The 15,888-nt window shown below is 32.3% G+C and overlaps 2 protein-coding genes across 2 annotated transcripts in view; one reads left to right on the forward strand and one right to left on the reverse strand.

Moving 5' to 3' along the window:
• Positions 1-1,951: 1,951 nt before the first annotated feature.
• On the reverse strand, positions 1,952-13,024 carry LOC127705996 (DNA-directed RNA polymerase I subunit RPA43-like). The gene is made up of 3 exons (XM_052210392.1): positions 12,827-13,024; positions 7,086-7,427; positions 1,952-2,858 (listed from the first exon to the last, which is right to left on the reverse strand). Exons 1-3 carry the CDS (start codon positions 13,015-13,017, stop codon positions 2,198-2,200), a joined length of 1,194 nt encoding a protein of 397 aa, XP_052066352.1. The 5' UTR covers positions 13,018-13,024; the 3' UTR covers positions 1,952-2,197.
• A 171-nt stretch (positions 13,025-13,195) lies between these two features.
• The window catches only part of LOC127706310 (cytoskeleton-associated protein 5-like), a 70,639-nt gene continuing 67,946 nt past the window's right edge, over positions 13,196-15,888 (forward strand). Inside the window, exon 1 of the mRNA XM_052210826.1 lies at positions 13,196-13,270. The gene's annotated coding sequence lies outside the window, so the exon portion shown is untranslated. The remainder of the gene's footprint in view (positions 13,271-15,888) is intronic.

Here is a 15,888-nt window from a genome sequence, read left to right on the forward strand (position 1 = left end):
ACTTTGACCACTGAACCATGAAAATGAGGTCAAGGTCAAATGATACCTGCCAGCTAGACATGTACACCTTACAATCATTCCATACACCAAATATAGTAGACCTATTGCATACAGTATAAGAAAAACAGACCAAAACACAAAAACTTAACTATAACCACTGAACCATGAAAATGAGGTCAAGGTCAGATGACACCTGCCAGTTGGACATGTACACCTTACAGTCCTTCCATAAACTGAATATACTTGACCTATTGCTTATAGTATCTGAGATATGGACTTGACCACCAAAACTTAACCTTGTTCACTGATCCATGAAATGAGGTCGAGGTCAAGTGAAAACTGTCTGACGGGCATGAAGACCTTGCAAGGTACGCACATACCAAATATAGTTATCCTACTACTTATAATAAGAGAGAATTTAACATTACAAAAAATGTTAACTTTTTTTTCAAGTAGTCACTGAACCATGAAAATGAGGTCAAGGACATTGGACATGTGACTGACGGAAACTTCGTAACATGAGGCATCCATATACAAAGTATGAAGCATCCAGGTCTTCCACCTTCTAAAATATAAAGCTTTTAAGAAGTTAGCTAACACCGCCGCCGGATCACTATCCCTATGTCGAGCTTTCTGCGACAAAAGTCGTAGGCTCGACAAAAATTGCATTGTTTCTGGCAATAAAGTCCCTTAACTCTGGAATGATTAAGTTGAAAATCTTAAAAAATGAAAAGGGAGCTCGAGCTTACTTTTATTAGTGGTGACATTGCTTATAATTGCTAGTGATTGGGTGATAGCAAATTAAGTTGTAATAAACATATAGAGTTGTTAAGTTTTGACAAATCCCAAGCATTGTGATAAAATTTCAAAAGGATTTGTGAAAGCATACTCGATTTTTATAGATCTTATGTTATGCTGTTACACCAATGTCTCAGGTTAGGGAAGGGTTGGACGCCTGTTTACCCCCGCCACATTATGTGTTTGTCCAAGTCAGGAGTCTGTAATTCAGTGGTTGTCATTTGTTGCTGTATATCATATTTGATTATAGTTTATTGTTTTGTACATGAATCAAGATATTAGTTTTCTCATTTGAATTGTTTTACTTTTGTCATTTTGAGGTCTTTTATAACTTGCTATGCGGTATGGGTGTTGCTGTGAAGTGACCTATAGTTGCTAACTTCCATGTCATTTGGTCTCTGGTGGAAAGTGCTCTCATTGGCAATCATCATGATCATACCACATCTTCTTATTTTTATACTGAGCTATTGCGGGACATATGAAACATTGCCTAGATTTTTATCATCTAATCTCCAAGAACTTTTGAACAACTAATTCGTAAATTGTCAAAATCAAAACAGGGCAATCTTTTATTATATAATTAGTTGTTGTGAACTGTGACATTGCCAAAAAATTTCGTGTGTTTTGGGGAACAAAGACAAGTTTTCATACACTAATTTTTTATTTTTTTATAACTTTCAAAAGTTACTTAACTGTAAAATGACAAATCTGAAAATCATCACTTGAATTTTCTTTTTAACATTCTGTAAAAGTAAAGAATCATAAGGATTTATGAAAACATAATCTGGTTATTGTGCAAGGTATGAAAAAAACCTTGGTTTTGTTGATTTAAAGTGTCTTAACTGTTGAAAGACTAAACTGAAAATTATTAAAATCAATAATTAATGTTTAAATACAACCCAGCATTGTGTAAAAATTTGGTAAGAACTTACTATAGCTAACTTGAGTTATTGCCAGGCATAACTCCTTTAAAATTATTTGATCAGCATTGATTATCAAACTCATCCAAGACTGTACTGATATACCTTTGACATAAGTTTCATAGAAATTATGCAAGAATTGTACATGTAGAAGCAAGATCAGACAGACGTCCATTATTTCTTCTTACCCAGAACTGTGTTGTAGAGGGAAACAAAAATCAAATGAGTCCAAATATTGATATCCATGTAATAAGAAAGGAATGACAGATATTTAAATCATCGTCCTGCCAAATAGTTTGTAACATGGGATACAAGTTAAAAGACAATCTGAGAAGATAGAGAAACAATACATTGTACATTGATTTGTTCAATAATTATAAACATGATAAATGATGTTCATAATTTGTTGTTATATTAATTCATGTGGTCTTTCTCAGAATAAATCTTTTAATATAGACTTTTTAATCAATTTGATAAAATTACATTCTTTCTTTTTTAATCTTCTTTGTTGAAGAGACTGTAAAGTCTTGACTATCATCTATATTAGAATGTCTTCTCTTTTTCTTTGAAATTTTCTCTGAGGATAATGATTCATCTATACATTCTTGCTTAATTTTCTTCTTTTTCCCAGTTTTATAATCAGTAATAAGACTGGTTTCAGGTATATGCTGTAAGTCTGATTCACTTTGGTTCAATGTTTCTTGCTTAAATTTTTTCTGTTTAAAACTACCGTCATTCATACTTTTGGACAAGAAACCATTTTCTGATCTATTATCATGTTCATTATTGTCATGTTTATGTTTCTTCTTTTTCTTTTTTTGACTGGAACTGTCTTCATCTGTTATATCCAAACCATTTTCGTATGGATCTTGTTCATTTTTGTGTTTCTTTTTCTTTTTATGTTTTGGTGTTTCTGAACCATTGTTAATATCTAAGTTATTGTTTGCTTCTTCATTTGTTTTCTTTTTCCTTTTTTGGGGTTTTATAAGAGATATATCTCCAATCCCACTATCCACATTTGAATTATTTGAATCTGATACAAAACTATCTCCTTTCCCAAGGTCGTCCTCATTGTCTTTCAAAGAACTGTCTGCTGTTTCTAAACTTTTCTTTTTGGATTTCTTTTTCTTTTTTGGTGTTCTAAAATTAAATGAAATCAAAAGTTTTCAATGAACTTAAATATAGTTCTAATCTATTATTCGATTTTTGTAATCTTGTATTATCCCTCTTATATGTGTATGGTACACTTTCAGGTCACAAGTGCTATCTATTTAGTACATTCTTAAACAGTCCTTTACAATATTTTAGCATAATTTGAAAAATAATACAACATGATACAAGGCAACATGTCAACATGTCAACACAGATCGTTGAACAAGTGAATACCAAAAGTGACTTTAAATACAATATTGTACGTATGAAAATGCCCTATGTAAAAGAGTGATTTCTACCACTATGGTTATATATGATGGCTTTGAAACTGAAAGAGTTGTGTGCATGGTCTGTTGTATTACTGTTTTATCCCTCATTAAGAGGAACATCCATACAGAATGAATTTTCTTCCATTGGGTCCCTTCATATCTAGGAGAGAGTTATAAGAACTTCCTAAAATCTCATTCAAAAAGTAAATCTGGGTTTTCTAAATGAGTTCTAATAGAAAAATTAAATAAAAAAAGTTCAAATTATTTCCTTTCTAGGAAACGAAAGAAGCTATGCAAAATCTGTGGATGCATACATGTAGCTTTAAGTGTTTGTCTTTGAAATAGATGAAAAGATCCAATCTCAATTGGAGGAACACTTAAAATTCTATGTACAATAAAAATAAAATGCTCCGCAGGGCGCAGCTTGATACGACCGCAGAGGTCGAACCCTGAACAGTTGGGGCAAGTATGGACACAACATTCAAGCTTGATACAGCTTTGCATTTGGATTGTGATTAAATATTTGACACAGCATAGGTTTCTGACAAAGAATGAATGTGGTCTAAGAACTTAAAATTTTTAAATTGGACATTCACCTATTATGGTCCAATATCCAAAATCTAAATACATGGTTAGATTCAGCATATCAAAGAACCCCAAGAATTCAATTTTTGATGAAATCAAACAAAGTTTAATTTTGGACCCTTTTGACCTCAATGTGGACAAAGTTGATAACGGGGCCCAAAAATCAAAAATCTAAATACATGGTTAGATTCAGCATATCAAAATACCCCATATATTCAATTTTTGTTGAAATCAAACAAAGTTTAATTTTGGACCCCGATTTGGACCAACTTGAAAACTGGGCCCATAATCAAAAATCTAAATACATGTTTAGATTCAGCATATCAAAGAACCCTAAGAATTCAATTTTTGTTAAAATCAAACTAAGTTTAATTTTGGACCCTTTGGACCTTAATGTAGACCAATTTGAAAACAGAACCAAAATTTAAGAATCTAAATACACGGTTAGATTCGGCATATCAAAGAACCCCAATAATTCAATTTTTGATGAAATCAAACAAAGTTTAATTTTGGACCCTTTGGACCTCAATGTGGACCAATTTAAAAACGGGGCCCAAAATCCAAAAACTAAATACACGGTTAGATTCAGCATATTAAAGAACCCCAAGAATTCAAGAATAAAACCCCATTGAAATTGGTCAAGAAATAAGCAATTTATACAAAGTATCTTCTTTTGCACAATACTCTGCAATTAAATATTTCTTGCTATTGCGCAATACTGTACAATTGACAATTTCTTGCTATTGCGCAATATTGTGCTATTGGATATTTCTTGCTTTTGCCCAATACTGTGCAATTGAAGATTTCTTGCTATTGCGCAATACTGTGCAATTGAAGATTTCTTGCTATTGTGCAATACTGTGCAATTGAAAATTTCTTGCTATTGCACAATACACATTATATAATAATTTACACATCCTGTTTGGTGTGTATCTCCTACCATATCATTATTATTTGCTTTTAAATATAAATCAGAAATAACCAACTTAAAATGGAAAATTTTAAAAGAAAAAAAAAATGAAGAAAAAAAAAATCCCCCCCCCAAATTTTTTGAACCCCCTTATGATTCATCACCCCCAAACTCAATCCCAGCCTTCCCTTTGTGGTATGGTACCTTGCAGTACATTTTCAGAGAGATCCATACACTTGAACACAAAGTTATTGTCTGGAAACTAGAAAAATGTGTTTTTTGGCCCCTTTTTGGCCCCAAATTCCTAAAATATTGAGGCAATTACCCCCATCATCAATCCCAGCCTTCCCTTTGTGGTATGGTACCTTGCAGTACAATTTCAGAGAGATCCATACACTTACACACAAGTTATTGTCCTGAAACTGTAAAAATGCTTGTTTTTTTGCCCCTTTTTGGCCCCTTATTCCTAAAATATTGAGGCAATTACCCCCATCATCAACCCAGCCTTCCCTTTGTGGTATGGTACCTTGCAGTACAATTTCAGAGAGATCCATACACTTGAACACAAGTTATTGTCTGGAAACTAGAAAATTGCTTATTTTTTGCCCCTTTTTGGCCCCTTATTCCTAAATATTTCGGCTATTACCCCCAAACTCAATTCCAGCTTTCCCTTTATGATATGGAACCTTGTAGTACAATTTCAGAAAGATCCATACACTTACACACAAGTTATTGTCATGAAACTAGAAAAATGCTTGTGTTTTGCCCCTTTTTTGGCCCCTAATTCCTAAAATTTTGAGGCCATTACCCCCAAAATCAATCCCAGCATTCCTTTTGTGATATGGAACCTTGTGGTACAATGTCAGAGAGATCCATACACTAACACACAAGTTATGTCTGGAAGTTACAAAAATGCTTATTTTTGGCCCCTTTTTGGCCCCTTTTTGGCCCCTAATTCCTTTACTGTTGGTACCATAACCCCCAAAATCAATCCCAACCTTCCTTTTGTGGTATTGAACCTTGTGGTAAAATTTCATAGAGATCCATTCACTTAAACTAAAGTTAGAGTGCGAAAACCAATGTGTCTTCGGACGAAGCCGGACGACGACGACAACGACGCCAACGTCATACCAATATACGACCACAAAAATTTTTTTGCGGCCGTATAAAAAGTGCTACATGTATAATTTCCCTTTTTAGCCCATGAAGACCCATTCATTCCGCAATGTCTGATATTCTTTCAGCCATTATTCCCACTGTTATTTAGTATTGAAATGAACGATAGGTTCTTCTCATTCATCTGGATTCATTGTTATGAACATAATTTTATCTGTCAGTGGTAGTCGGCCTACTCAAAACTGGTATATATATATATATATATATATATATATATGTGTGTACTAAGAAGCTGCTTATTAATGTAAATCAAGGTATGTTACTTTTGTGATTACAGCTCTTTTACAGCTAATCTACATAGATATAGGAAGATGTGGTATGAGTGCCAATGAGACAACTCTCCATCCAAGTAACAATTTATAAAAGTAAACCATTATAGGTACATTTATAAATCATTACAGTTCTTCTATAAAAGCATGCAAAGCAAACCTTTGATCAACTTGCTAGCTATGTTTGCTTGGATGTTTGCAAACAATAGGTAGGCGGAGTTCCAGTCTGTTTTATATATACTGGGATTTGATTGGACAATAAAAATTGACATGCAATGAAGTTAATGCTTATTGTCCAATCAAATTCCATTATATAGTAAACAGACTGAAACAGACTATCTACCTTTTGTTTACAAACATCCAAACAAACATAGCAAGCAAGTTGATCAAAGGTTTGCTTTGCATGCTTTTATAGAAGAGCTGTAAACATTTAAATTCATGGTTCACCAGTAACCACGAAATCAAAGAATAATAATAAATAATAATGAATCCACTGTAAACAAAGGTAAAAGTGATTATGAAATAGTTAAAATTGTTTCAAGTTACATAAAGCTTGGTTGGTACAAACATCAAGTGAACTACCTTTTGTCTGGTACTTAATATATTACCCAGTAGTTATCCTCTTCCCAGCTTTTGTTAAATCCTGTCTTTCTAGGATATCAAAATATGTCTAAAGTATGTAGCAACAATGTGACTCAATATGTCATGGTCCTTCCAGCAGATGAATGCTCAAAATGTATATATATGAATAAAAGGAGATGTGGGGTAAACATCATTGAGACAGCCAATCAATGAAACAAACAAAACAAACCATCTTAATACTGTAAATTCAGAAATTATTGTGAGGTTTTTATTAATGCAAATAATGTGACTCCTTGAGTATCGCAATAATAAGAACTCACATTCTGATATCTGGTACATATATGTCTGTATGAAGCTTTTCCTAAAATCGCAATAATTAAACTCACATTTTTTCTGAAATATACCGATATAATTTTAAACTTACTTCTCGTGAATATTGCCTCTTAGTGATAATACTCCATTATTAGTATAAATGTTTGTGACTTTGAAAATAAACTCATCTCCTAGTTGCAATTGTGTGCCTTCCCATTCTGACTGCATGTCTTTTGGTTTATGTATGGAAGCATTAAAACACTGATGGACCAAACAGCCAACATGATAAGTACTCTTTTTGTTGACAATTCCCTTCAACAAACACCCAACTGTAGGTCTAAACATTATAAAGTCTGCTTCTACATTAAAATGAATGTAAGGAGATTCATCAAATATCCTTCCGACTGTTTCCAAGATTTTCACATTGTTATAGGCCATTAGTACTCCATCTGTCCTGTAAATGGAAGGTTGCACAATGTAAATACAAGTACATTTATATATTATTAATCAGTGTTTGATATTTTAAACTTTTAGAATGATAAATAAATCATTTTTAAGAAATCATCAGACAATTAAAGCATCATTGATAAATGTCTTACAAGAGTCCAACTCTTTTTTTAACATCTGTTCAAATAAATGTGGATAGTGTCCACATGTGGACACAGATGATGCCCCCGCTTGCATATCATATAGTTATAAAGGGACGCTACCCAAATTTGAACTTGATCTGAGTTTTGTGGTAATAAGCATTGTGTGTAAGTCTCATAACATTTGGTTGAGGCTAACTTAAGTAGAGAACAGAAACTAAAAATTCAGCAATTTTTCTATTTGTAAACACGCATAACTCTAGAACAGTTGTGTATAAGTTTTACAACATTTGGTTGAGACAAACTAAAAAATTCAGCAATTTTTATATTTATAAAGGGACATAACTCTAGAATGGTAAAGTGTTGCCACCTAATTTCGTACTTAATCTGTATTATGTAGTAATAAGCATTGTGTATAAGTTTCATAACATTTGGTTGAGGCAAACTCAAGTTAGAGAACTGAAACAAAAAAATTGTACTTGATCCTTACTGAGTTTTGTGGTAATGAATATTGTGTATAGGTTTCATAATGTTTGGCTGGGGAAAACTTCAGTTACAGAATGGAAACTAAAAAATTTTGCAATCTTTCTATTTATAAAGGGGCATAACTCAATAATGGTTAAAGTGACACTACCCAAATTCAACTTGATCTGTGTTTTATCAGTGGAAGTCAAAATTAAACATTGCATTGTATAAAGCATTGATTGTAGTTGATTCAACTATAATCATGGTCAAAGGAAGATAACTCCAATTTTAAAAATATATTATATAAACTTGATATTTAGAAGAAAATAAAAATTTTGCAATTTTTCCTTTTATAAAGGGGCATAACTCTAGATCGGTTAAAGTGACACCACCAAAATTCAAACTTGATCTGTGTTTTGTGGTAATAAGCATTGTGTATAAGTTTCATAACATTTGGTTGAGGCAAACTTAAGTTAGAGAACGGAAACTAAAAATTTTGCAATATTTCCTTTTATAAAGGGGCATTACTCTAGATCGGTTAAAGTGACGCCACCAAAATTCAAACTTGATCTGTGTTTTGTGGTAATAAGCATTGTGTATAAGTTTCATAACATTTGGTTGAGGCAAACTCAAGTTAGAGAACGGAAACCAATTTCGGGACGTACGTACGTACGTACGTACGTACAGACGGACAAGGGTAAAACTTAATGCCCCCTCCGCTACGGCGGGGGCATAAAAAAGAATTGACCTGGAGGGTAAAAAACAGACCGGGCAGGGTTAGGGGAAATCGACAACCTTTTTTTGCATGGCCTAACCAGAATCAATACCAGAACATACTGTGACCTATAGTTATATCAGCACGTTTATAAATAAGAAGATGTGGTATGAGTGCCAATGAGACAACTCTCCATCCAAGTCACAATGTATAACAAGAGTGCACACGCTGAAATGTCTCGCCTTCTTTACTAATCATTGATATTATGTTGATAGTCCTAAATATAAAGCTTTATCACAACTTTCACATAAACTTAACATTAACCAAGTAAACTAAACATTGACCAATGAACCATGAAAATGAGGTCAAGGTCAGATGAACCATGCTAAGCAGGCATGTACAGCTAACAATTCTTCCATACAACAAATATAGTTGACCTATTGCTTATAGTTTAAGAAAAACAGACCAAAACACAAAAACTTAACACTGAGCAATGAACCTTGAAAATGAGGTCAAGGTCAAATAAAACCTGCGTGACTGACATATAGATCATAAAATATTTCCATACACCAAATATAGTTGAACTATTGCATATAGTATTAGAAAAAAAGACCAAAACTCAAAAACTTAACTTTGACCACTGAACCATGAAAATGAGGTCAAGGTCAGATGACACCTGCCAGTTGGACATGTACACCTTACAGTCCTTCCATACACCGAATATACTAGACCTATTGCTTACAGTATCTGAGATATGGACTTGACCACCAAAACTTAACCTTGTTCACTGATCCATGAAACGAAGTCGAGGTCAAGTGAAAACTGTCTGACGGGTATGAGGATCTTGCAAGGTATGCACATACCAAATATAGATATCCTATTACTTATAATAAGAGAGAATTTAACATTAAAAAAAAATCTGAACTTTTTTTTCAAGTAGTCACTGAACCATGAAAATGAGGTCAAGGACATTGGACATGTGACTGACAAAAACTTCGGAACATGAGGCATCCATATACAAAGTATGAATCATCCAGACCTTCCACCTTCTAAAATATAAAGCTTTTAAGAAGTAAGCTAACGCCGCCGACGCCGCCGGATCACTATCCCTATGTCGAGCTTTCTGCGACAAAAGTCGCAGGCTCGACAAAAAGTAAACAATTATAGATCAAACTACGGCCTTCAACACGGAGCCTTGGCTCACACCGAACAGCAAGCTATAAAGGGCCCCAATATGACTAGTGTTAAACAATTCAAACAGGAAAACCAACAGTCTAATCTAAATAAAAAAAGAGATACGAGAAATACTTATGAACCACACCAACAAACGACAACCACTGAACAACAGGCTCCTGACTTAGGACAGGTGCATACAAATGCAGCGAGTTTAAATGTTTTAACAGACACCAACCTTCACCCTAACCTGAAACAGTAGTGTAACATTACAACATAAAAAGACACACTATAAAATATCAATTGAAATGGCTTAACTCGATCAAAAAGACATGTAAACAAAAACAAGTAAACATACACTGAACGAATAAGTTTGATCAATGACACAATAAAAATACAATATTAATAAAAAAAAAGATGTAGGGAACAATGTCAAAAAGACAACTCTAACTTGGGACAAAATGGCATTAAATAAAATAACGTACACAGGTAAATTTAAATATAATAATATTGTTGTTAGTATGGAAAATTTTTTTTTTACAAAATATATAAATTTGTACGAGTACAGAAGTGAAAATTTATCGTCATGCTAAATACTTATCAAAGGTGGTACATATCAAAAATAGTGAGACGAGATATAACACAAAATAAGTTAACATTGAATAACAGACATGACAGAAATGCATTACAAATTGTGTCAACAGGTCAAATTAACACGAAAGTACGAGTTGAGAGTACTCGCAGTTACTGAAAGCTAGTTAAAAGCCAAAAACAATTAATACCAACGTATTATGTGTCATTAGAACTTTTGGTTTTTAATGTTTTTAAACTAAATAATTGATTTTGAAGCCAAGTTAACCAGGACCAACAGAAATTTCAATTTTGACGACCCCAAACAGTAATAAACTGCTTTGCAGAGCGCAGCTGGATACGACTGCAGAGGTCCAACCCCGAACAGTTGGGGCAAAATGGACACAATATTCAAGCTTGATACAGGTCTGAATTATTGGATTGTAATTAAATATTTGACACATTATAGGTTTCTAACACAAATTAAATGTAGTCAAAGAACTTGAAATTGGTTATATGATTTGAATTTATATTCAATTGAAGATTTCTTGCTGTTGTGCAATACACTGAGCTGTTGCGCAATACTTAGTAAATCTGTCTTCAGACTATATACAAAGAAAAAGCAAAATAAATTGTGACCCCCAATTTTTTAGAAAATTGATAATTTCTTAAATCTTGAGGAAAAAAAGATTGACCCCCCCCCCCTTCCAAAAAATATTTGAAGAAATTTTCTTTTAAATTTCTTAAATCTTGAGGAAAAAAAATTGCCCCCCCCCCCCTCCAAAAAAAATACTATTTGAAGAAATTTTCTTTTTGTAAAATGTGGTACAATTTAAGAGACATCAATACACTTAAACACAAGTTATTGTCTGAAAACTAGAAAAATGCTTGTTTTAGGCCCTTTTTGGCCCCTAATTCCAGTACAGTTTGAGCAATTACCCCCAAAATGAATCCCAACCTTCTACTTGTGGTATTGAACATTAAGGTACAATTTCAGAGCAATCAAAATACTTATACACAAGTTTTTGTCCTGAAACTACAAAAATACTTGTTTTGGGCCCCTTTTTGACGACGTGATAGCAACATACATGTACGACCTTTTGCGGTCGTATAAAATTTTTGTCGGTCATTTGGTCTGATTCAAAGACGTCATTTGAAGGACCCTATAAAATTCTGCCCCCTAGGTCAAACAGAGCCAACAATTAGCTGCATCTTTGAAGTTTTCAGATGAAAATGTGGGGTAGCTCATATATTCATAAGTTTTTATTAATGATCGTGATTTTATATAATGTCATAATTTATAAAATGTAAAAATTAAATGAATTTAATGATGCTCTAGGTAAAAAAAATTCCAAAATCAAAAATCAGTATTTAAATAGATATTTATCATGTTTTAATATACTAGTCTGCACCCAGACTAGTAAAATTTTATTTGGACTAGTAAGTAATTGTAGAACTTTGTTTAGACATATAAGAAAATTGTCAGAATATTGGTCTTCGGACTAGTTGTTGGAAAAGATTTTGGTACAGACTGTTATACAGACTTAGTCTGTTAGTCCTCTAGTCCAAATAATTATGAGCCTTTCAAGACGTCATAATAAGGGGACGAAGTCCCCTATTACAGTAGAAAAATCAATAAAAAAAAAAAAAAAAAAAAAAAAAAGAAATCTGGAAAATTTCCCGAAATTTTCATTCTACTAATGAACTCAAAATCATTAACTTTTTTATTTTCAGACTTTTATATTTTCCCGCATTTGCACAGAAATCTACATCCTTTTTCCAGTCTCGTTTGCATGAGTCTTTGAGTAAAATATATATTTATCAGTCTAGTAAAATATAGGAAGGAACGCAATACCAATTCCATTTTTAATAATTCCTTGAATGGCTTGATATGAAAAAACGTTACCTGATAGCGTTTCTTTGTTTACATTGAATATGACGTCATAACATAAATAACGTCACAACTAAAATTCCAAACAACAGAACTGAAATCGGAAACGTAAGGGTATTTCCGTTTCTTTTTGAACAGATTTTGAAGTTAAAATATGTTTGAATTAAAAAAAAAAAATTCATACAGACTTCGTCCCCTTTCACAGGTAACGCCTGCCTCATATTAATTTTTACTGTAGTATTAGTCCTTATGGGAAAAGGGGGGGGGGGGATGCTCCATTTTGCACTTTACACCGACTCCGTCCTTTATTATCTGTCTCAATTTTAAGGGAATACAAGCTGAAACTGTAGAGAAATTTATTGCAAAAACATATAAGTGCCCGTTTAAGTGGTACACGGAAAATTATTTTTTTAAAAGGGGGATATCCAAAGGCAAAGCGCTTGGGTTCTTACCAGCTTGCAACTAACTGCAGTTCGGAGTTGAGATGTTCCTTCACGCCTTGTAAAATACTGTTAAAAAACTTAGGAGGTAAAACAACATGTCGCTTAGATGAAACAGCTTCAAGGTGGGAAAATGAGCACTTTGAAATTAGTGATTTTGCCTCGGAAAATGTCAATCGTGTATGTTCCATGGAGGCTGCCATTTTTTTTCTAAAGTTCTCGAACTTATGTGACAACATTTTGCTTTTAAACAAATTGATAAATGTTGAAAACAATGTTTTTGTAGTTTAAAAAAATAAAGATCATGATTTATTAATACAATTCTGGATTGATTAAAGAAAAATAATAACTTAAACCAAATTTATAGATGGCGCCACGAAACTTCCGGTTGACCGAAATATTTACCATTCAAATCAAGCGCTCATATGAGAAATCTAAATATTTTGTTGCATATATGTAAGTATGTTTTTGCTTTGATCTTAACCAAATCATCATCAGAAACTGTCACGAAAAATTGCTTTGATATCCCCTTTTGTTTTTGCAGGTACTCTGTTTTTCTTACTTGTAAAGTTGCCAACTGTCATAATCTGCTGTCAGTGATTCATATTTTGTTTTACTGTCTGATCATGAAATGTAACAAACTGTCAACTTTTGCCATATATGATGTTTTTTCTCCATGAGAGGTGTTGACCTGACTTGTAATCCGCCTAATGGGCTATTCCAGAAATAATCCATACCCCCCCTATAGAGTGTTTAGGATTTCCAGAAAAAAAATCTGTAAAAATCTCAGATTTTCCAGAAAATATTCTCTTAGTTGGCAATAATTTCCAGAATATTTTAAAAATTCTAAAAAATATTCCAGGAAAAAAATGAGAATAATACTAAAAGTTCCAAGAAAGTATCCTGTGGAAATAAATATTTCCAGGCAAATTTAACTTCCAAAAGAAAATTTCCAGGCAAATTTAACTTCCAACAGAAAATTTTATATTGTTTATATTGATTATATTGTTTCATACATGTAGATGATTATATCAAACTGGCATTCATTTGAGTGTATGCATATATCTGTATGCTTACTTGTTTTTGTTTAAATGTCTTTGTGATCAAGTTCATCCATTTCAATTGATAATTTATAGTGAGTCTTTTTATATTGTAATGTTACATTACAGTCTCCAGTAAGGGTGAAGATTGGCTCCTGTTATATTATGTCTAAAATGCTGCATTTTTTTGTATGCACCTGTCCTAAATCAGATGCCATTGTTAAGTGGTTGTCATTTGTTGGTGTAGAAACTTGTTCATAGGTGTTTCTGGTTTCTGTTTTTACATATTGATTCGACAGTTGGTTTTTCAGTTATTTTTTGGGCCCTTTATAACTTGTTGTTTGGTGTGAGCCAAGTCTCCATGTTTTTGACCTATAATTGTTAAATTTTTATGCGCTGTGATTTGGGTTGAGAGTTGTCTCATTGGTACTCTTACCACATCTTCTTGTTTATATCAACTCCTTGTTTATATCAACTCATTCATGACATTGTTTTAAAGTTATAGGGATTGACTTAAAAGATCATAAGAGCTTGTGTTTTTGTATGCTTACATCATCTTAAACATTATTAATGATTATTTATCATCTTTAACAGTCAATAAACCTTATTGCTATTTGGGAATGCAACACCTGACCTGGCAAACATCAGTGACTAGCTGTCTGCTGATGTTTTGATCAGTTTACAAATTGTTACTACATCATTTACAAGGAAATTCATAAATTTAAAAAAAATATGGATAGTTTGTCTCCTATTTTAGTGTAATTTAAAGCATATTACCAACACATTTGAGATATATGAATAAATAAGGCATAAATGACCATATTAAATGATTTTTTACAAATTTTCAATTTTTTTAATTATTTTTTTTTGTGTACTGGATTCACAAAGAAAGAAATCATCAAGTTTGATATATTTTTCTAAACATTTGAAAATCAATTCTTAAACATGATGGTTCTCAATTCAGATATTTGAAATGCAAATTTATATACATGTACATGTTAACTTGACTTCATAAAAGAAAAAGAAAACTTTTCCAAGAATGAAACAAAGCCTTTTAAAAAATTGAAATGATATTTACAACTCAAAACAATTCCATTATGACCAAATGTTTTACAGTGGCTTAAAATAAGGAGATATTTTTTTCTTCTAATAGTTTTATTGTGACTTTACTATCATATTTATAACGATGATTCAAATCATAATTGGTGCCTATAATAACATTGAACTTATCATTTTCTAATATCTATTGTTAGGAAAAAAACCTATCTGCTCTGATTTTCAAGCTGTATACATGATAAACACCAGATTTTGAGTTTCTTCAGCAAAATAGGCAGAACATTAACCAATTAACAGCTTATTGACAAATCATTAATTTCAAACACTTGTTTATTTGTCATCACCGCATGAAATCTTCTGATTACCACAATATCTTAGATGACTGACCAGAAATTACCACATGTGTACTATATAGTGTAAAAGTATTGTTCCACATAAATACATTGATATCAAAATCAGCTAGTGGCAAAATCTTCTGAGGTTTGAATTTTATAAGCTCCAGACATCCCCCCCTTTTTTTTCTTTTTTTTCCGCAAAATAATATTTGTGTTTAGTATGTATTTTATCTTTATATCTATATTATAAAATGTTCAATATAAATTTGAATAAGAAAAGACTGATTTTCTAAAAAAAAAATTGTATACTGGAATGAAATTTGAGAAGTTATCAAATTTAATGTTCTCGTATCACAGGCTTTGAAAATGTTTTCTCCAAATATAAATGGTGTCAAAAATTCAACACAAGTTTTTAAAAAAAATTATAAAGTAGTTCACAATTCATTACAAATGTGTGTCTAATCTCATATAAAGTCCTTGCTCTAACCAAAACAAAAACTTGACATTTTTAATATTTCCTGTACATGCAGTTTTATGATTTGCTATTTGTCGCTTGCAACTAAAGTCACCAAATCTAGACATAACAATCCTTCTTTTGGGAACGATTTATACAAGTTCTTATTGTTTCCAAATATCTGTATTT

The sequence above is a fragment of the Mytilus californianus genome, unplaced genomic scaffold, assembly GCF_021869535.1.
Source record: "Mytilus californianus isolate M0D057914Y unplaced genomic scaffold, xbMytCali1.0.p SCAF_6, whole genome shotgun sequence".
Lineage (NCBI taxonomy): Eukaryota > Metazoa > Mollusca > Bivalvia > Mytilida > Mytilidae > Mytilus > Mytilus californianus.